The sequence below is a fragment of the Somniosus microcephalus genome, chromosome 5 (assembly GCF_052327205.1).
Source record: "Somniosus microcephalus isolate GS21.2 chromosome 5, FLI_Smic_1.0, whole genome shotgun sequence".
NCBI classification, from domain to species: Eukaryota; Metazoa; Chordata; class Chondrichthyes; order Squaliformes; family Somniosidae; genus Somniosus; species Somniosus microcephalus.
Window position 1 is genome coordinate 82,066,248 of NC_140991.1, and position 21,017 is coordinate 82,087,264.

Consider the following 21,017-nt stretch of genomic DNA (forward strand, 5'->3'; position numbering starts at 1 on the left):
TTAATCCCTTTGTCCTCCTTTGCTGAATCCTAAACTGCTCCCAATCCTCAGGTTTACTGCTTTTTCTCGCCAATTTATTTGTCCTCGGATTTTATGCTATCCCTTGTTAGCCACGGTTGAGTCACCTTTTTTGTTTTGTTTTAAATGCCAAACTGGGATGAACAGATTCTGTAGTTCATTCATGAGATCTTTGAATGTTTGCCATTGCCTATCCACCGTCAACCCTTTGAGTGACATTCCACAATCAATCCTACCCAACTCTCGCCTCATACCATCATAGTTTCCTTTATTTAAATTCAGGACCCTAGTCTCTGAGTCAACTACTTCGAATTCTTCATTAAGATGGAAAGTGATCATATTATGATCGCTCCGACCCAAGGGGCCTCGCACAACAAGATTGCTAATTAATCCTTTCTCATTACATAATACCCAGTCTAAGATGGCCTGATCTCCAGTTGGTTCCTTGACATATTGGTCCAGGAAACCATCCCGTATACACTCCAGGAATTCTTCCTCCACAGTATTGTTACTAATTTGGTTAGCTCAATCTATATGTAGATTAAAGTCACCCATGATGACTGCTGTGCCCTTATTGCACGTGTCTCTAATTTCCCTTTTAATGCCATCCCCAATCTCCGCATTACTGTTTGGAGGTCTATATACCACTCCCACTAACGTTTTCTGCCCCCTGGTATTTCTCAGTTCTACCCATACAGATTCCACATCATCAGAGCTAATATCCTTCCTTACAATTGTGTTAATCCCTTCTTTAACCAGCAATGCTACCCCACCTCCTTTTCCTTTTTGCCTATCTTTCCTGAATATTGAATACCCCTGGATGTTGAGTTCCCAGCCTTGGCCACCCTGGAGCCATGTTTCCATAATCCCAATCAAATCATAATCGTTTACCTCTATTTGCGCAGCTAATTCATCCACCTTATTACGAATGCTCCTCGCATTAAGACACAAAGCCTTCAGGCTTGGTTTTTTTAACGCTCTTAGACCTATTAGAATTATTATTTACTGTGGCCATGTTTGATTTAAACTGTTGATTTCTTTGACTGCCACTTGTTTTTCTCCTTCCTATCTTTTTTTCTTTTATCCTTGTTTCCCTTTCCTCTGTCCCTCTGCTCAGCTTCCCAACCCCCTGCCATTTTAGTTTAAACCCTCCCCCAGAGCACTAGCAAACACTCCCACCCCCCCCCCCGGACATCGGTCCCGGCCCTGCCCAGGTGCAAACCGTCCGGTTTGAACTGGTCCCACCTCCCCCAGAACCGGTTCCAATGTCCCAGGAGTTTGCATCCCTCCCCCTCACACCATTCCTCTAGCCACATATTCATCTGAAATATCCTTCTATTTTTACTCTGACTAGCATGTGGCACTGGTAGCAATCCTGAGATTACTACCTTTTGAGGTCCTATTTTTTAATTTACCTCCTAACTCCCTATATTCAGCTTTTAGGACCACATCCCGTTTTTTACCTATGTCGATGGTACCTATATGCACCACGACAACTGGCTGTTCACCCTCCCCTTCCAAAATGTTCTGCAGCCGCTCGGAGACATCCTTGACCCTTGCACCAGGGAGGCAACACACCATCCTGGAGTCTCGTTTGCGGACACAGAAACTCCTATCTATTCCCCTTACAATAGAATCCCCTATTACTATAGCTCTACCCCTCTTCCTCCCGTCCTGTACAGCAGAACCACCCCTGGTGCCAGGAAGTTGGCTGCTGCTGCCTTCCTCTGATAAGCCATCCCCCCCAACAGTACTCAAAGTGGTGTATCTGTTTGAGAGGGGGATGTCCACAGGGGACCCCTGCACTACCTGCCTGTGCCTAGCACTCTGTCTGTTGGTCACCCATTCCCTTTCCCTGCGGTGTGACCAACTGATCAAACGTGCTATTCACGACGTCCTCAGCATTGCGAATGGTCCAGTATGAATCCAATCGCAGCTCCAGCGCCGCAGTGCAGTCTGCCAGTAGCTGCAGCTGGACACACTTCCTGCACACATGGTTGTCAGGGACACAGGATGTGTCCCTGAGTTCCCACATATCGCAGGAGGAGCATACCATGGCACCGGGATGCCCTGCCATGACTTGCCCTTTAGTTAATTGCAATTAAATTAAATCAAATCAATCCCACCAATTTCACTACAGTTAAATGATATATTTAAGGGTCCTGGTTTACAAACAGTCCCCGCTACACCACAGAGAGCTTAGAAACTATAAACCGCAGAGTTAAAGTTTAAAAAGAGAGAAATACTCAGCAACCAATCACTTACCTGCTTTCTGGTGACGTCACACTTCGATTACTTTTTACTTCTCTCCCTCTCTGTGAGATTGGAGTTTAGTAAAGCCTACCTGGTCTCTGGGGCCTTTTATAGCCCCGCTGCCGCCGCTGAAATTCCCACCGACGATGTGAGACCTACCTGGTCTCTGGGAGCTTTTTATAGCCCCGCTGCCGCCACTGAAATTCCCACCGACGCTGTGAGGCCTACCTGGTCTCTGGGAGCCTTTTATAGCCCCGCTGCCGCCGCTGAAATTCCTGCCGACGCTGTGAGGCCTACCTGGTCTCTGGGAGCCTTTTAAAGCCCCGCCGCCGACGCTTCCCACACAGGTCCGCACTGCTGCCGCTCCGGGGCCTACCTGGTCCTCTGCCGCCTCGGGGTCACGTTTAAATACTGCCGCCGCTTCCCACACAGGGCTGCACTGCTGCTGCTCCGGGGCCTACCTGATCCTCTGCCGCCTCGGGGTCGCGTTTAAATACTGCCGCTGCCGCCGCTTCCCACACAGGTCTGCACTGCTGCCGCTCCGGGGCCTACCTTTGATGCACTCCCTCATTGGCAAGTATTCACAATATTCAGTGTGGTCTCACCAGAGTCCTAATATAATTGCAGTAAGACGTCTTTACTCCAATACTCAAATCCTCTTGTAATAAAGGCCAACATACAATTTGCTTTCCTGATTGCTTGCTGTACTTGCATGTTAACTTTCGTGTACAAGGACACCCAGGTCCCTCTGAACACCAACATTTCCCAATCTCTCACCATTTAAAAGGTACTCTGCTTTTCTAATTTTTCCTACCAAAGTGGATAACTTCACATTTCTCCACATTGGCCCAAATATTCCAATCGCAGGCCTTCCACGGGCAGAGGCCTGCGATCTGGAAGAATCTGCGCCCTTACCTGAGTGCTCCTGGGAGGTGCACAGTTCCGCTGCTGGGCCTCCAAACTGCCGGTGTGCAGGGCCCACGTATCCCAGAGGCGCAGGTAGTTCGCAACGTTCCTGGGATCACGTGGGACATGGGGAGCCAATCAGAGAAGGGAATCTCCCTTCATACATTTGACAGGAAGACCTGTCCAATATATGAATGGAGATCACCCCCAAAACATAGTAACACTTCAAATAAATTTTTTAAAAATCACATTTTTAAAATGACTTGATATTACACATATTAACTATTTTAAACAAAAATTTAAATTTGTGAAATAAATAATTAAAGTTTTTAACGGAGCTAAAAATAAACTTACCTTTAAAGTATTTTTAAATAATAAATCAGTGGAAATTATAAAAAAAAAAAAAAAAAAAAACTTTTTTCAACTCTCATCCTGGTAAAAGCAGGCCTTACGTCTGCTTTCACCAGGCGCAAGAATTGTAAGTGTTTCCTTGGGGCGGAGGGTCTCCAAAAAGCGGAACTATCCGCCCGCAGAGGCCCTTCTCCCGGGCAGCCGGAGGATCTGTCGAGAGCTTTCTTGACGGATCGGAAATGCCGGTTTCCAGTGCATGCGCAGTGCATGCCTGAAATCGGCATTTCCAATGTCCCTACGGGTAGGTATACAGCGCGTACACACCCGTAGGGATCGGAATATCCGGCTTATTATATTCCATCTGTCATGTTCTTGCCCACTCACTTAGCCTGTCTATATCCCCTTGAAGCCCCTTTGCATCCTCCTCACAACTTACATTCCCATCAGCAAACTTGGATATACAGGTAGACTACCCTTTATCCGGACTTCCGAAAACCGAAACCCTCTTAAAAAACCAAAGGTTTTTTCGGTCAGCGTAAGTCGTGCGCACAACATGACCGGAGTGGCGCACGACTTACAGGCCTAGCCGGATAAGGGATAGTGTAGCATTTTTCCGCACTTCTGAAAACCGAAATCGCTCAGCGTAAGTGTACCAGCCTTTATCCGCACATCCGAAACCAGAAAACCTCTGAAAGCCGAAAGTGGAGCAAAGCATGACTTCTGAAAACAGTATTTATAGTCATTTATCCCACCCTTTCGGATAAGGGATAGTGTACCCTTTATCCGCACTCCCGAAAACCGAATTACCTCTGAAAACCGAAGTGTTTTCGCGCACCTTCCGAAATCCGAAATTTTCCTAAAACCGAAACACGGCTGGTCCCGAGGTTTTCGGATAAAGGATAGTCTACCTGTATTACATTTGCTCCCCTCATTCAAATCATTGATATAGATCGTAAATAGCTGAGGCCCAAGCACTGATCCTTGGGTACCCTGCTAGTTACAGCCTGCCAACCCGAAAATGACCTGTTTATTCCTACTCTGTTTTCTGTCCGTTAACCAATCCTCAATCCATGCTAGGATATTACCCCCAATCCCATGAGCCTTAATTTTGTTTAATAACCTCTTGTGTGGCACTTTATTGAATGCCTTCTGAAAATCCAAATCTGAATATCCACTGGTTCCCCCTTATCTATTCTGCTAGCTACAACCTCAAACTCCCAACAGATTTGTCAAACACGATTTTCCTTTCATAAATCCGTGTTGACTCTGCCCAATCCTATTATTTTCTAAGTGCCCTGTTACCATGTCCTTAATAATAGATTCTAGCATTTTCCCTACTACTGATGTCCGGCTAACTGGTCTGTAGTTCCCTGATTTCTCTCTCCTTCCTTTCTTAAATAGTGGGGTTGCATTTGCTACCTTCCAATCCGCGGGAACCGTTCTAGAATCAATGGAATTTTGGAAGATGACAACCAATGCATCCACTATCTAATACTAATTTCCGTCCGTTCCTGATTCTCGCTAGACCCTTGGTTCTCCACTATTTCTGGGAGGTTTTTTGCGTCTTCTTCCGTGAAGACCGATACAAAGTATTTGCCTTATTTCTTGACCCTTCAAAGCCTCTCCAAGGCCCAGGTCAGATGTGTGATTGAATACTCATCATTTACCTGGATGGATGCAGCTGCAAAACACTCAAAAGCTTAGTGCCATCCAACACAACAGTTCACCTTGATTGGCACCTCATCTGACACACTGACTGCAGGTTACTTCAACAGCACCACCCAGCCCTGAGACATCTACCACCAAGAAGGACGAGAGCAGTAACGTCATCACTTCCAAGTTCCCCTCCAAGTCGCACACCAACCTGACGTGGAGATACACTATTGTTCCTTCGTCTGTACCCTGGCATTCCCTACCTAACATTATTGTGGGAGCATCATCACCATAAGGACTTGAGTTCAAGAAGAAGGTCCACCAGCACCACCACCTCAGTGCAACTAGAAATGGACAATCAATGAGGCCTTGACAGTATTGTCCACATCCTGAGAACAAAATTAAGAAAATACAATTTGTCATTTATCTGAATTTGTTTCTGAATTTCTCAAAGCTGTTGCAGCAGAACTAGGTCCTGTAGGATCCTAATGTTGAGCCTCTATCTTCAGTTTCAGTCATTTACAAAAAAAACTCCCTGGCTGCTACTAGCCCTTTTGTCATTGGAATGGCTCTTCAATTTAAAAAAAAAAAAAAAATGTATGCTTCGTCTTGCTGTAGAGGGTCTGTCCTGCGGTAATGAAAAAAATAATTCCCTGCAGTTTCAATAAAACCTGGCCCTTTTTCCCTGGGGTATCTGCCCCACCACAGCAGTGAAACGGCCCTTATCAAAGTCACAAATGACTCTGACCATGGTAAACTATCCCTCCTCATCCTTCTCAACCTGTCTGCAGTCATTACCTCTGGAGTCCCCCAAAGATCTATCCTGACCTCTTCAATTGTACTGCTTCCTTCCTCCACCCCACATAACCTCATGCCTGCACCCTGTAACTTCCTGCATCTACTATCTTTTTGTATTCTCCACTACTTTGCTTCTATTTAACTCTCCCTTTTATTCTGCTACCCTTCCACTCCCCCACCAAATGAACATTTATTTAGCTGATACTAATGGGTAATTTGTTTCACCAAATGTATACTAAAAGTCTTGCATATAGCTGCCCTGTAATATCACAGTTCCTCCAGGGCTTTCTCTATCGCGCTTTGTTGATAACACTTCTCTTATTATAAAACATCCTCTGATTAACCATGAGCCACACTGTGGAAGAGTTGCAAGTAATATATTAAAAGTTTGTTCTGGTTGATGACGCCCATTATTTGCCATTCACCAACATAAACATAACCTTTCTACTCCACATATACAAAGTGACAGTCACACAAATTACACTAGAATATACAGCACACACGGGCCATTGGGCCCAACCAGTCCATGCCGGCGTTTATGCTCCACTCGAGCCTCTTCCCATCCTTCATCATCTAACTCTATCAGCATAACCCTCTCTTCCCTTCTCCCTCAAATGCTTATCCAACTTCCCTTTAAATGCATCTATACTATTTGCCTCAACTCTCCCTGTGGTATCCTTGCATTGTTAATTTCTTAATCCTTCAATTTGATTGATTTAAGGAGATACACAGATGCCCGGTTTCTCTCTCTGCCTTGCATTCTCACCACTATCTGGGTAAAGAAGTTTCTTCTAAATTCCCTACTTGATTTCTTGGTGACTATCTTATATTGATGGTCTCTAGTTTTGCTCTTCCCTACAAGTGGAAACACTCTGTCTACTCTTATCAAAATATTTTATAATTTTAAAAACCTCTATTAGGTCACCCCTCAGACCCAGCCTGTTCATCCTTTCCTGATGGGTATAACATTCTATGAATGCTTTGTTATTTATGTACAAAATACTCAATATATTAAATGCACACTTCATACAAAAATATGTACACAAATTATGCTGGCCCATAATTTGCTGTCAAAATAATGGTGAGGCTAATGGCACTCGCCGTTATTTATATGCGAATGCTATAGCAACTTGAGGCGAGGGCAGATGTCCGGTTAAACATGGAAATCCAAAAGTTGCTGTCCGAGATGTGCTACTCTGCTGTTCGTTTCGTGAAAATGGCATCTTGCTGGCTGGCTCAGCATTTGAAATGCATTGATTGGTGAGAAGTTGCTGTATTCGCATGGTAGATACGACTTAAACTTGCCACAGAAGTTAAGTCTTGTCCATTTCCATCTAAGTACCCTTTTAACAAAGTGGTAAGTGTTAATTGCTGCCAATCAACCTCTCTGGCACTGAAAATTAACTACTACAAGTGTGAAATCTAATTTCTTCAGATTTTAATTGTTGGAGATTTAAAAAATGTTTTTACTTTCCTTTTTGTCTCTTTATTCTATCTCTTAATCCAATCTTTCTTTCCCTCTTTCTTTACCTGATTTGGCATTGAATTCACCCACTCTAATTTATATTTCCTTCTCAATCCTTGCATTGTTAATTTCTTAATCCTTCAATTTGATTGATTAAGGAGATACACAGATGCCCGGTTTTTCTCACTGCCTTGCATTTTTGGCAACTTGTCATGCAAAAAATTTAAGAACTTAAACGTGCAAGGGCAAATCTAAGTTGCCCTGTCATAGCAAATTATGGACCATTATATCTAATATATTTACATTTTGCATATGTACACATATATCAGACTGACACTTCATGTAACACTTCATTCCATCATGCTATTGCTGTTACATTTCAAATGCAGTACTGTTTCAAGCCTCCGAGCTACTGCATTACTTATACTTGTCAATAGTTGTAGTCAAGTCTGAGTCAATTGTTGTGGTTTTAAATTTTGAGCACATAATCTAGGCTGACAGTTCAGTGCAGTATTGAGGGAATACTGTATTGTTGGCAATGCCATGCTTTCGATGAGATGTTAAACTAAGGCCATGTCTGCCTGCCCAGGCGGACGTAAAAGATCCCATGGCATTATTTGAAGAACAGCAGGAAGGTCTCTTATTATTCCGGAGATAGCATTTTACCCTGCAACCAACACCACCAAAAGCATTTTCTCTGGTCATTCATTTGCTGTTTGTGGCAGAAATATTAAATAATTACTTTGCTTTAGTATTTACCAGGGAGATGGATCAGGTGGGCATGACATCGGAAAATGAGATTTAAAATGATATAATCGCTTTTAAAATTAAAAAAAAAAAGAGAAATATTAAATAAACTAATGAAACTCAGAGGATAAAACCCCTGGTCCGGACGGATTACAGCCGTGCATTTTAAAAGAATCTAGGGAAGCGATAGCAGAGGCGCTATTACGCATATTTAATAATTCATTAGAAAAAGGCGTAGTGCCAGCAGACTGGCAGCTAGCTAGCGTAATACTGATATTTAAGAAGGGAGATAGAATATATCTAGGGAATTATAGACCAGTCAGCTTAATGCTGGAGATAGGAAAAATAATGGAACCCCTACTAAAGGAAAAAATAGAAGAATATCTAGAAACCAAAAGTATAATAATGAAAATTAGCATAGATTTCAAAAGGGAAAGTCTTGCTTGAACAACCTCATTGAATTCTTTGAAGAGGTAACGGAGAGAGTAGATAAGGGTAATGTAGTACAGGAAACTTTGTGCTATCTGGCACCCACGGGACCGAGCTGCTGCCGTTGCCTCAAAACTTCCGGATAGACCAGCGCCAATGTTATCAGATAGGAGCTTTTCATCTCCGTATCTGACAACAAAGACTGTTGCTTAGCAACAGCTTGTCAACACTCGGCCCGTGGCTTGGAAGCGTCTCTGAAGCTGTTGCTAAGATACAGAGACATCTTCCAGAGCCTGCCGTATCTGACCACAAACACTTGCTCAGCAACAGCTTGTAAACACTCGGCCCAGTAGCTTGGAAGCGTCTCTGAAGCTGTTGCTAAGCTACAAAGACGCTTTCCAGAGCCTGCCTGTGAAAAGAATGCTAGGAGAAGAAAAAAAAACTAACCAAAACGGCGGCTGATTTCTGCCGTTAGATCGAAGCTGCCGGACATTCAACCTCCGGATAGCACAAAGTTTCCTGTAGATGTAATTTATCTAGATTTCCAAAAGGCCTTCAATAAGCTACCACATAATAGACTAATGAATAAGGTCAGAGAATGCGAAGTCAGGGGACAAGTAGCAGAATGGATAGCTAGCTGGCTTCAAGACAGAAAGCAGAGAGTAGGGGTAAAGGGTAGCTATTCACAGTGGCAGAAGGTGGAAAATGCAGTCTCAAAGGATTAGTGCTGGGACTAAAGTTGTTCACAATTTATAGTAATGATTTAGACTTTGGAATGAAAAACACAATTTCTAAATTTGCAGATGACCCGAAATTGGGGGAGATAGTCAATACTGAGGAGGACCGCAACAAATTATAGGAAGGGACATTAATTTTAAAAAAATAAGAAAAAATAAACTTGCAGAATGGGCATATAATTGGCAAATGAATTTTAACGCAGATAAATGAGGTATTACATTTTGGTAAGAAAAATAAGGAGGTCACATATTACTTGGAAAATAAGAATCTAAATGGGGTAGAAGAGCAAAGGGATCTCTGAGTCCAAATACATAAATCACTAAAAGTAGCAACACAGGTTAATAAGGCCATAAAGGCAAACCAAGCACTGAGGTTTATTTCTATAGGGATAGAATTGAAAAGTAGAGAAGTTATGCTAAACTTGTATCGAACCTTGGTTAGACCTCATCTGGAGTACTGTGTACAATTCTGGTCACAATATTATAAAAAGGATAGAGGGGCACTGGAGAGGGTGCCTTAAAGATTTACAAGATGACACCATAAATGCGAGGTTATACCTATCGGGAAAGGATGAACAGGCTGGGTCGCTTTTCTTTTTAAAAGAGAAGGCTGTGGGATGACCTAATAGAGGTCTGAGGTCTTTTAAAATTATGAAATGGTTTGATAGAGTAGACAGAGTGTTTCCACTTGTGGGGAAGAGCAAAACTAGAGGCCATCAATATACTGTAAGATAGTCACCGAGAAATCAAATCGGGAATTCAGAAGAAACTTCTTTACTCAGAGTGGTGAGAATGTGGCACTCGCGACCACAGGGAATGGTTGAAGCGAATCGTATAGATGCATTTAAAGGGAGGCTAGATAAGCATATGAAGGAGAAGGGAGTAAAGGTTATGCTGATAGATTTAGATAAGGAAAGACGGGAGGAGGCTCGAGTGGAGCATAAATGCCGGCATAGACTGGTTGGCCGAATGGCCTGTTTCTGTGTTGTATATCCTATGTAAAACTTTGCTGTGTGCAAATTGGCTGCCATGCTGGACGACAAAACAATTACTGCACTTCAAAAAGTAAGCCATTGGTTGTAAAGTGCTTTGCGATGTCTTGAATTACCATTTATCTTGTAATGCTTTGGATTTATTACACATTTGGGAAACAATACAGATGTCAGATGGAACTGTACCTTTTCAAGATTATTTTTATAATTCATCTGTATACCAGGTATTTGTTTTACTTTTAAATTATGTAAGCCAGGCGCTATTTGAGTTGTGAACACATCTGTTGAAATTATTCTGCAACGTATCAAAGATCATTTTAGTTTTTGGAAGGGACAATCAGTTAACATACCTTACTAAATGTTGTGACAAATCTGTCTTTGAATGTGCTTCTTTTAAGTCATTGTTTGGCATAACATAAGGATTTTTCCATTTCTGTGTTCCAGGATGCATTTATTCAAATTGCTCGTAATGAGGGTGTAAAGTCACTCTGGAGTGGACTTCCTCCAACATTGTAAGATTATTAAATTAATGCTGTCATAAGATTAGAAACTTTCAATCTTGATCTGCAAAGCTGCATTTAAAAAGCACTAGAATACTTAAACATGTCTTTACGTGTGCTTCAGTTGTGTCGTAAAAAGTTGCAATTTGTGAGGAACTAAATTGCAACATATTTTGGAAACTGTTGGTAGATGTCTGTTTTAAAAGACAAACATTTAAAATGACTAAAACAAAAACCGAAAAAGATAGAAACATAGCAGGTACAGGTTCACAGAACATTAAACGTAGCACCTTAGGTTGACATGGCTATTAAAATCTTATACAATTCTAGGTTTTATCTCGAGGGATGTAGAATATAAAAGCCAAGACGTAATGATGAGCCCATATGCAACCTTAATATGACCTCCAGTTAGAGTACTGTGTGCAGTATTGGGCTCCACACCATAGTAAGGATATTGAGGCTTCAGAGTGGGTACAATGCAGATTGATTAGAATGTTGCCTACTACGAGGAAATGCAAAAGTGAAGAAAGATTTCATAAATTAGGTCTTCATTGGAACACTGCAGATTGTAGGGCAATATACTGTAATAGGAGTGTTTAAAATTATGAAAGGATGGAACAGGGTAGATAGAAGCAGGCTGTTTCTGGTAGTTGAGGGGTCAAGAACGAAGAGCCATAGATACAGCAAGAAGTAGATGGAAGCATGGAAAAACTTGGATCAAGTATGAAATTGAAACAGTCTTGAAAACAAAATATACATTGGAATTTTCAACTTCGGTGGGGATATAAAACTGGTGATGTTGGAGCAGCGGCTTGTTGTATACCCCGCCCAACTTCAATGAAAAGGAAAATCGGGCGGAGTGTATAACGAATGGCCAATCTGATAGCACCCATTTTACATCCCTGCCAAAGTGGAAAGTTGCGCTTGTAAGGTGTCCCGCAAGGATCTGTGTTGGGGCCTCAAATATTCACTGTAATTATTAACGACTCAGATGATGGGATAGAAAGCCACATAATCCAAGTTTGCCAATGACACAAAGATAGGTGGCATTGTAAGCAGTGTAAATGGAAGCATAAAATTACAAAGAGATATTAATAGATTAAGTGAATTGGAGGGGGGGGAAACTGTGGCAAATGGATTCAATGTAGGCAAATGTGAGGTCATCCATTTTGGACCTAAAAAGGTTGGAACTGAGTACTTTTCTAAATGGTGAAAAGCTAGAAACATTGGAGGTCCAAAGAGACTGGGGGTGGTGGGGGGTGTCGTGCCCATGTACATAGATCATTAAAATGTCAAGAACAGGCACAGAAAATAATCAAAAAGGCTAATGGAGTGCTGGACTCTTTATCTAGAGGACTAGAATACAAGGAGGTAGAAGTTATGCTATGGCTATACAAAGCCCTGGTTAGGCCACACCTGGAGTACTGTGAGCAGCTCTGGGCACCACACCTTAGGAAGGATATATTGGCCTTGGAGGGAGTGCACTGTAGATTTGCCAGAATGATACCCGGACTTCAAGGGTTAAGTTACGAGGAGTGATTACACAAACTAGGGTTGGTATTCCCTGGAATTAAGATGGTTATGGGGTGATTTGTGCGAAGTTTTCAGGATATTAAGGGGAACTGATAGGGTAGATAGAGAGAAACTATTTCCGCTGGTTGGGATTCTACGACTAGGGGGTATAGTCTAAAAATTAGAGCCAGGTTTTTCAGAAGTCAAGTTAGGAAACATTTCTACGTGCGAAGGATGGTAGAAGTTTCGAACTCTTCCGCAAAGGTCAATTGTTACTTTTAAATCTGAGTGATAGATTTTTGTTAACCAAAGGTATTAAGGGATATTGGATACAGGCGGGTATATGGAGTTAGGTCACAAATCAACCATGATCTCATTGAATGGCAGAACAGGCTTAAGGGGCTAAATGGACGCCTCCTGTTCCTATGTTCCTAATAAAGTATAGCGGGTCCACCAGCTCCAAAAAGGGAAAGAACAGGCCAGCTGGGAGATCGCAGTACTGTATTCTAATGGAGGTCTCGCCATCCAAAATGCTATAACCTGTCTTGCCCCTCCCCATTTTAAATGGCTATATTTTCAAAAATAAAGCCATGATAAATCTGGGTAAACCTGGCAATTACAGGCCAGTCAGTTTAATGTCAGTGGTGGGGAAGCTTTTAGAAACACTAATCAAGGTGAAAATTAACAGCCACATGCACAAGTATCTATCGATCTATCGCCTGTGCGTCTGTCGGGCTATGCGCCCGAAAGTTACAGGGCGTACCTACGCGCGTGTTACCTCCAAAGAAAGCGTACGCTTCCGAGACGGTTTTAAGCGTATTTACGTTTCGGCCGGGCTGAAATCGCGCCCGCGGTATCCCAAAAACCTTAACATTCCGCTCATTAGCATCTCATTATCCGCTCATTAGCGACCGAGTGAGCTCGACCAATCGTACGCCGGGTTGCTGGCGTGTGCCGCCGGGCCAATCGGTGCGTGTGTGGCCGGGCCTTATCCTTCTGAACCGAGGTGAGTCGCCGCCATCTTGATTCCAAACTTTTCCTTTCTTTTTCCCGCTTTCTGCGTCTTTAAAAAAAAAACGTTGCTTTTAAAACACATTGTTTTTTTAAAAAATGATTTAGAAAGTAATTAACTTATCTAATCTCATTAATTTTCCTACCTTTCCCCGTTTTTCCAGGTAGGCCTAGAAGCCTACCTTTTTTTGGGGGGGGTGGGCCGGGCCGGGGGGGGGGGGGGGCGCCCCCCCCCACCAGTCGCGCGCTCTCTCCCCCCCCCCCCCCCCCCAGTCGCGCGCGCTCTCTCCCCCCCCCCAGTCGCGCGCGCTCTCTCCCCCCCCCCCCCCCAGTCGCGCGCGCTCTCTCCCCCCCCCCCCCCCCAGTCGCGCGCGCTCTCTCCCCCCCCCCCCCCAGTCGCAGCGCGCTCTCTCCCCCCCCCCCCAGTCGCGCGCGCTCTCTCCCCCCCCCCCCCCAGTCGCGCGCGCTCTCTCCCCCCCCCCCCCAGTCGCGCGCGCTCTCTCCCCCCCCCCCCCAGTCGCGCGCTCTCTTTTCCCCCCCCCCAGTCGCGCGCTCTCTTTCTCCCCCCCCCCCCCCCCCAGTCGCGCGCCCTCTCTTTTCCCCCCCCCGTCGCGCGCTCTCTCTCCTCCCCCCCCCCCAGTCGCGCGCTCTCTCTCCTCCCCCCCCCCCCCAGTCGCGCGCTCTCTTTCTCCCCCCCCCCCCAGTCGCGCGCTCTCTCTTCTCTTTCCTCCCCCCCCCCGCCAGTCGCGCGCTCTCTCTCTTCCCCCCCCCCCCAGTCGCGTGCTCTCTCTTCCCCCCCCCCCCCCCGAGTCGCGCGCTCTCTCTGTCCCCCCCCCCCCCCAGTCGCGCGCTCTCTTTCCCCCCCCCCAGTCGCGCGCCCTCTCTCCCCCCCCCCCCCCCCGTCGCGCGCTCTCTCTCCCCCCCCCCCCCCCCCAGTCGCGTGCTCTCTCTCCCCCCCCCCCCCGAGTCGCGCGCTCTCTCTGTCCCCCCCCCCAGTCGCGCGCTCTCTGTCCCCCCCCCCCCAGTCGCGCGCTCTCTCTTCCCCCCCCCCCCCACCCGTCGCGCGCTCTCTCTTCCTCCTCCCCCCCCCCCCCCAGTCGCGCGCTCTCTCTTCCCCCCCCCCCCCCCCGTCGCGCGCTCTCTTTTCCCCCCCCCCCCCAGTCGCGCTCTCTCTCTCTCTTTCCAACCCCCCAGTCGCGCGCTCTCTCTCCCCCCCCCCCCAGTCGCGCTCTCTCTCTTTCCCCCCCCCCCCCCCCCCCAGTCGCGCGCTCTCTCTTTTCCCCCCCCCCCCCCCCCCAGTCGCGCGCTCTCGCTCTCTCTCTCTCTCTCTCTCTCTCTCTCTCTCTTCCAACAACAACATGCCCTCGAAAAAGCCTCGGCACCGCCGGGCACTTCAGCTAGTGGTCTAATAAAGAAGAGCCAGCATGGATTTGTTAAGAGCAAATCGTGTTTGACTAACCTGATTCAGTTTTTTGATGAGGTGACAGAGGGTGGGTGAGGGCAGTGCAGTTTATGTTGTTTATATAGATTTTCAAAAGGCATTTGATAAAGTATCACATGATAGACATAGCAAAAGTGAAGCCCATGGAATAAAAGGGGCAGTAGCAGCATGGGTACAAAATTGGCTATGGGATAGAAAACAGTTGTGGTGAATTGCTGTTTTTCGGACTGGAGGGAGGTATACACTGGTATTCCCCAAGGTTCATTACTAGGACCACTGCTGTTTTTGATGTGCATTAATGATTTGGACTTGGGGGTACTTGGCACAATTTTGAAATTTGCAGATGAGATGAAAATTGAAATTGTAGTAAACAGTGAGGAAGATAGTAATAGACTTCAAGAAGACATAGACAGATTGGTGGACTGGGTGGACACATGGCAGATAAAATTCACTGCAGAAAAGTGAGGTAATGCATTTGGTAGGACGAATGAGAGACAATACAAGATAACTGGATTTTAAAGTGGGTGCAATGAAGGTTTACTAGATTGATCCCTGGGATGAGGGGATTGTCCTATGAGGAGAGATTGAGTAGATTCAACCTATACTCTGGAGTTTAGAAGAATGAGAGGTGATCTCATTGAAGCATATAAGATTCTAAGGCGGATTGACAGTGTAGATGCTGAGAGGTTGTTTCCCCTGGCTGGAGAATCTAGAGCTATGAGACATAGTCTCAGGATAAGGGGTCGCCCATTTAAGACTGAGATGATGAGGAATTTCTTCACTCAGAGGGTTGTGAATCTTTGGAATTCTCTGCCCCAAAGGGTTGTGGATGCTGAGTCATTGAGCATATTGAAGGCTGAGATAGATAGATTTTTGGACTCCGGGGATATGGAGATCGGGCAAGAAAGTGGAGTTGAGGTTGAAGATCAGCCATGATCTTATTGAATGGCGGAGCAGGCTCGATGGGCCATACGGCCTGCTCCTGCTCCTCCTACTTATGTTGTGCTAAGAACAGAGAGCCCTGGGGTGTTTGTGCACAATTCTTTGAAGGCAGGACAGGTTAACAAAGCAGTTAATAAACCATATGGGATCATGGGCTTTATAAATAGAGGCATAGAGTACAAAAGCCAGGAAGTTTATGCTAAATCTATATAAAACACTAGTTCAGCCCCAGATGGAGTATTGTGTCCAATTCTGGGCACCATACTTGAGGAAGGACGTGAAGGTAGTGAGGGTACAGAAGAGATTGGTTCCAAGGATAAGGGATTACAATTACATTGATAGACTGGAGAAACTGGGGTTATTCTCCTTGGAGCAGAGAAGGCTAAGAGGAGATTTGATAGAGGTGTTGAAAATCATGAAGGGTTTCGATAGAGTAAATAAAGGGAAACTGTTTCCAATGGCTGAAGAGTTGATAACAAGGGACCACAGATTTAAGGTGGTTGGCAAAAGAACCAGAGGCAACTGGAGGAAAAACGTTGTTATGCAACGAGTGGTTAGGATTTGTAATGCACTGCCTGATAGGGTGGTGGAAACCGATTCAGTAGTGGCTTTCAAATTTTATACACCTCAATAAGGTCTCCCCTCAGCCTCTCCTGTTCCAAGGAAAACAGACCCAGCCTATCCAGTTTGAAGGAGAAAAATTGCAGAGATATGGGGAAAGAGCAGGGGGAGTGGGGCTAATTGGATTGCTCTTCGACTTGATGGGCTGAATGTGTCCTTCTTTGCTATGATTCTATGAATGCAAATACTTGAGAAAGCAATTTTGGTTGACTTGGTTTGTTAGCAATTTTGTTGCAATTTGAACAAAAAAACTCATCTGATACTGGATCTTAGTTCAATTTAATCATGTTCTGCTATCTTCTGGTGAGCAAACCTGCCTTAATCAGTCTAAAACATTTGAGCTAATTTTGTCTTCCCTCATATCTACCTTTTAGAGCAGGTAAAAGTAACTTTGAGAAAAAGCTGTCTTCCTCTCCCCCAACAGACGTACTGGATCCCAGGCCAAAACTGTCTCTCTTAACTTCCATCGTAGAATCATAGAAAGTTACAGCACGGAAGGAGGCCATTTCGCGCCGGCCAACAAAGAGCTATCCAGCCTAATCCCACTTCCCAGCTCTTGGTCCGTAGCCCTGCAGGTTAGAGCATCCCAAGTGCACATCCAAGTACTTTTTAAATGTGGTTAGGTTTCCTGCCTCTACCACCCTTTCAGGCAGTGAGTTCCAGACCCCCCACAACCCTCTGGGTGAAGAAATTTCCCCTCAAATCCCCTCTAAACCTTCCACCAATTATTTTAAATCTATGGCCCCTGGTTTTTGACCCCTCTGCTAAGGGAAATGGATTCTTTCTATCCACTTTATTCCCCTCAATTTTATACACCTCAATAAGGTCTCCCCTCAGCCTCTCCTGTTCCAAGGAAAACAGACCCAGCCTATCCAGTCTTTCCTCATAGCTAAGATTCACTACTCCCGGCAACATCCTTGTAAATCTCCTCTGTACCCTCTCTAGTGCAATCACATCTTTCCTGTAATGTGGTGACCAGAACTGCACGCAGTACTCTGGCTGAGGCCTAACTAGTATTTTATACAGTTGAAGCATAACCCCCCTGCTCTTGTATTCTATGCCATGGCTAATAAAGGCAAGCATTCCGTATGCCTTCTTAACCACCTTATCTATCTGGCCTGCTACCTTTTAGGGATCTGTGGACATGCACTCCAAGGTCCCTTTGTTCCTCTACACTACTGTGTCCGACCATTTAATGTGTTCCCTTTCCTTGTTAGCCCTCCACAAATGCATTACCTCACACTTCTCTGGATTGAATTCCATTTGCCACTGTTCTGCCCACCTGACCAATTTATTGATATTGTAGGAGTCTACGTACTCCTAGCAAAAAATACTGAACTCGGAGCCACACAGCTCCCCCCAGAATCCGCTAGTAGGGAGTGTACGAACCGGCGTGGCGGTTTGATGGCACGGCCGGAACGGCTCTTGGCGGTTGGTGTCGGGAGCGGGGCGGTCGGACGCGTCGGGCTCTTAGGCGGTTTGCCCCGCGGTGGGGGTTGGCCCACTTGAACGGGTTCGTTGGGCTCTAGGTGTGCCAGCTTGAGCCGGTCGACCGACACCTTGTCAGTTCTGCCGCCCACTTCGAGGAGGAAGAACTTGTTCCCCGTCTGGAGTACCTTGTAGGGTCTGTCGTATGGGGGCCGTAGAGGTCCTCGGTGGGCGTCATGGCGCACGAAAACAAATTTGGCCATGTGCAGGCTAGGTGGTACGCGGGTTGCTGGTTCGCCGTGCCGGCCGGTGGGTACCGGAGCGAACTGTTGTGCTCGGTTGGCGAAAGCGTGGCGTTGCTGGTCAGCCGACCAGGGGGTCGTGGCGGTGGGCAGGAACTCTCCGGGTACGCGCAGCGGCTGGCCGTACACGAGTTCCGCCGCCGAGGCTTGCAGGTCTTCCTTGACCGCGGAGCATAGGCCGAGTAGCACCCACGGGAGGCGGTCGATCCAAGCCTCGTCCTCGAGGCTGGTGCGGAGGGACGCCTTCATGGACCTGTGGAATCGCTCGCACAGTCCGTTGGCTTGGGGGTGGTAAGCCGTGGTGCGGTGAACGGCCACCCCGAGGTTTCGGGCGATGGCGGCCCACAGATCAGAGGTGAACGGGCCTCTATCCGACGTCATGTCGGAGGGGACGCCGAACCGAGCGACCCAGGTACCGATGAACGCCCTCGCGATGTCGGCGGTGGTGGTGGACGTCAGTGGAATGGCCTCGGGCCAGCGGGTGGTACGGTCCACGATTGTCAGCAGGTGCGTGTGACCTTGTGATGGCGGCAGGGGGCCGATGAGGTTGATGTGGACGTGGTCGAACCTTCTTTCTGGCACGGTGAACTCCTCGAGTGGGGCTTTGACGTGTTGGTGGATTTTGGCACGCTGGCAAGCTATGCAGGATCTGGCCCAGACGCGCACATCTTTGCGCAGGCCGCGCCAGACAAATTGGTTGGCCACCAGTCTAATGGACGCGCAGGTGCCGGGGTGTGAGAGGCCGTGGACGATGTCGAACACCCGTTTTCGCCGGGACTACGGGGCGGGGTTGCGCCAAGGAGGTGTCGCATTTGACTGACGGCGGACGGGCCGCAGGCAACGTCGGTCAGTCGCAGCCCTGGGAGGGTTGTGGGCGCGGAGAGCAGATTGGGGTCGGTGCGTTGCTCCGCTGCCAGTTGAGCATAGTCCACTGCCAGGTGGACGGCGGGGCGGGATAGGCAGTCGGCCACCACGTTGCCTCGACCAGAGACGTGCCGGATGTCCGTGGTGAATTCGGACACCGCAGCGAGCTGGCGTTGTTGCCTGGCTGACCACGGGTCCGCAGATTTCACCATCGCGAATGTCGGGTTTGTGGTCGACAAACGCGGTGAAGGGGCGGCCCTCCAGAAGAAATCTAAAATGGCGGACTGCCCGGTACAGTGCGAGGAGCTCGCGGTCAAAGGCGCTGTATTTGGCCTCCGGGGGGCGCAGTTGGCGGCTGAAAAAGGCCAGCGGTTGCCAGGCCCCATCGACCCACTGTTCGTACACTGCGCCGACCGCGTGGTCGGAGGCGTCCGTGGTGAGGGCCACCCTGGCGTTGGGCTGTGGGTGAGCGAGCATGGTGGTGTCGGCGAGTGCCTTTTTGGTCGAGTCGAAAGCGGTCAACATGTCCGCTGACCACTCGATCGCCATTCTGTCTTTCTTACCACGGAGGGCTTCGTATAGGGGCCGCATGAGGGAGGCCGCTCCGGGAATGAAGCGGTTGTAAAAGTTGATCATCCCCAAGAACTCCTGGAGGCCTTTGGTGGTGGTAGGCCGGGGGAACTGCTGGACGGCTTGCACCTTGGCGGGCAGGGGAATGGCTCCGTCCTGCGTTATGTGGTGGCTGAGGAATTCGATCCTGCTGAGGCCGAATTGGCACTTTGCTGGGCTGATGATGAGCTCGTGCTCACTGAGCCGCTGGAACAGGGTGCGGAGGTGCTCGATGTGCTCCTGCTTGGAGGAACTAGCTACCAGGATGTCATCCAGGTAGACAAAGAGGAACTTCAGGTCCCGGAGGACCGAGTCCATGAGCCGCTGGAAGGCCTGGGCCGCGTTTTTGAGGACGAAGGGCATTTGGAGGAACTCGAATAGCCCAAAAGGGGTGATTATGGCCGTCGTGGGAACGTCCGTGGAGTGGACTGGCACCTGATGGTAACCGCGCACCAGGTCGACTTTGGAGAAGACTGAGCGGCCGGCCAGTCTAGCCGAGAAGTCTTGAATGTGCGGTATGGGGTACCGATCCGGCGTGGTGGCGTTGTTTAGGCGCCGGTAGTCCCCGCAGGGGCGCCATCCCCTGTCGGGTTTGGTGACGATGTGGAGTGGGGAGGCCCAGGGGCTGTTGGAGCGGCGGATGATGCCGAGTTGTTCCATTGTGGCGAACTCGGCCCGCGCGATCTCCAGCTTGGCCGGGTCCAGCCTGCGGGTGTGGGCATACACCGGTGGGCATGTGGTGGGGATGAAGTGTTCTACCCCGTGCTTAGCAACCTTCGCGGAGAAGGTCGGGTTGGTGAGGGCTGGAAACTCGGCCAGGAGTGCTGGGTAGTCGTCCGTTGAGCGGGCGCGGCACTGCCACGCCATTTTGGCGGGTTGGGGGGGTCCATGGCGCCTGGGACAGGTGACATGGTGTTCATGTCCACGAGGTGGCGCCGAGGCATGTCGACCAACAGGCCGTGGGCGCACAGGAAATCCGCACCGAGGAGCGGGGACAGCACCTTGGCGGTGATAAACTCCCAGTGGTAGATGCGGCCTGCGAGGTCGATGGTGACCGTGCGGGTGCCGTACGTCCGGATGTCGGTGCCGTTGGCGGCAGCCAGCGCAGGGCCGCGGCCGCCTCGCTGGATCTCGAGGGCGGACGCGGGGATGATGCTGCGCTGCGCGCCCGTGTTGCATAGGAAACTGTGTCCGGGGGCGCTGTCCGTAACGTACAGCAGCGCGCCTGCTTGCCCCACAGCCATCGTGTAGGCCGGTGTGGGGGCGGTTGGAAACGTGCAGGGATGGCTGCAGCGGCGTGCCCGTTTCCGAACCGGGTATGGAAGTAGCAGTAGCCCTGGGTCAGAGGGCTTGGGGGACGTGGGGGCCTCGTGGCCGAGCTGTGTGGCCGCGCGATAGAGGGTGGAGCGCGCGCCGACGCTGCGGAGGCCAGGTCGGG

General features: G+C 48.0%; 1 protein-coding gene across 2 annotated transcripts in view; it reads left to right on the plus strand.

The window, feature by feature from the left end:
- The window catches only part of LOC147117156 (mitochondrial glutathione transporter SLC25A40-like), a 114,626-nt gene that overhangs the window by 41,231 nt on the left and 52,378 nt on the right, over positions 1-21,017 (plus strand). For both annotated transcript variants that reach the window (XM_085987905.1, XM_085987903.1), the window contains exon 5: positions 10,794-10,861. In XM_085987905.1, the coding sequence (XP_085844031.1) occupies positions 10,794-10,861 (68 nt within the window). The remainder of the gene's footprint in view (positions 1-10,793; positions 10,862-21,017) is intronic.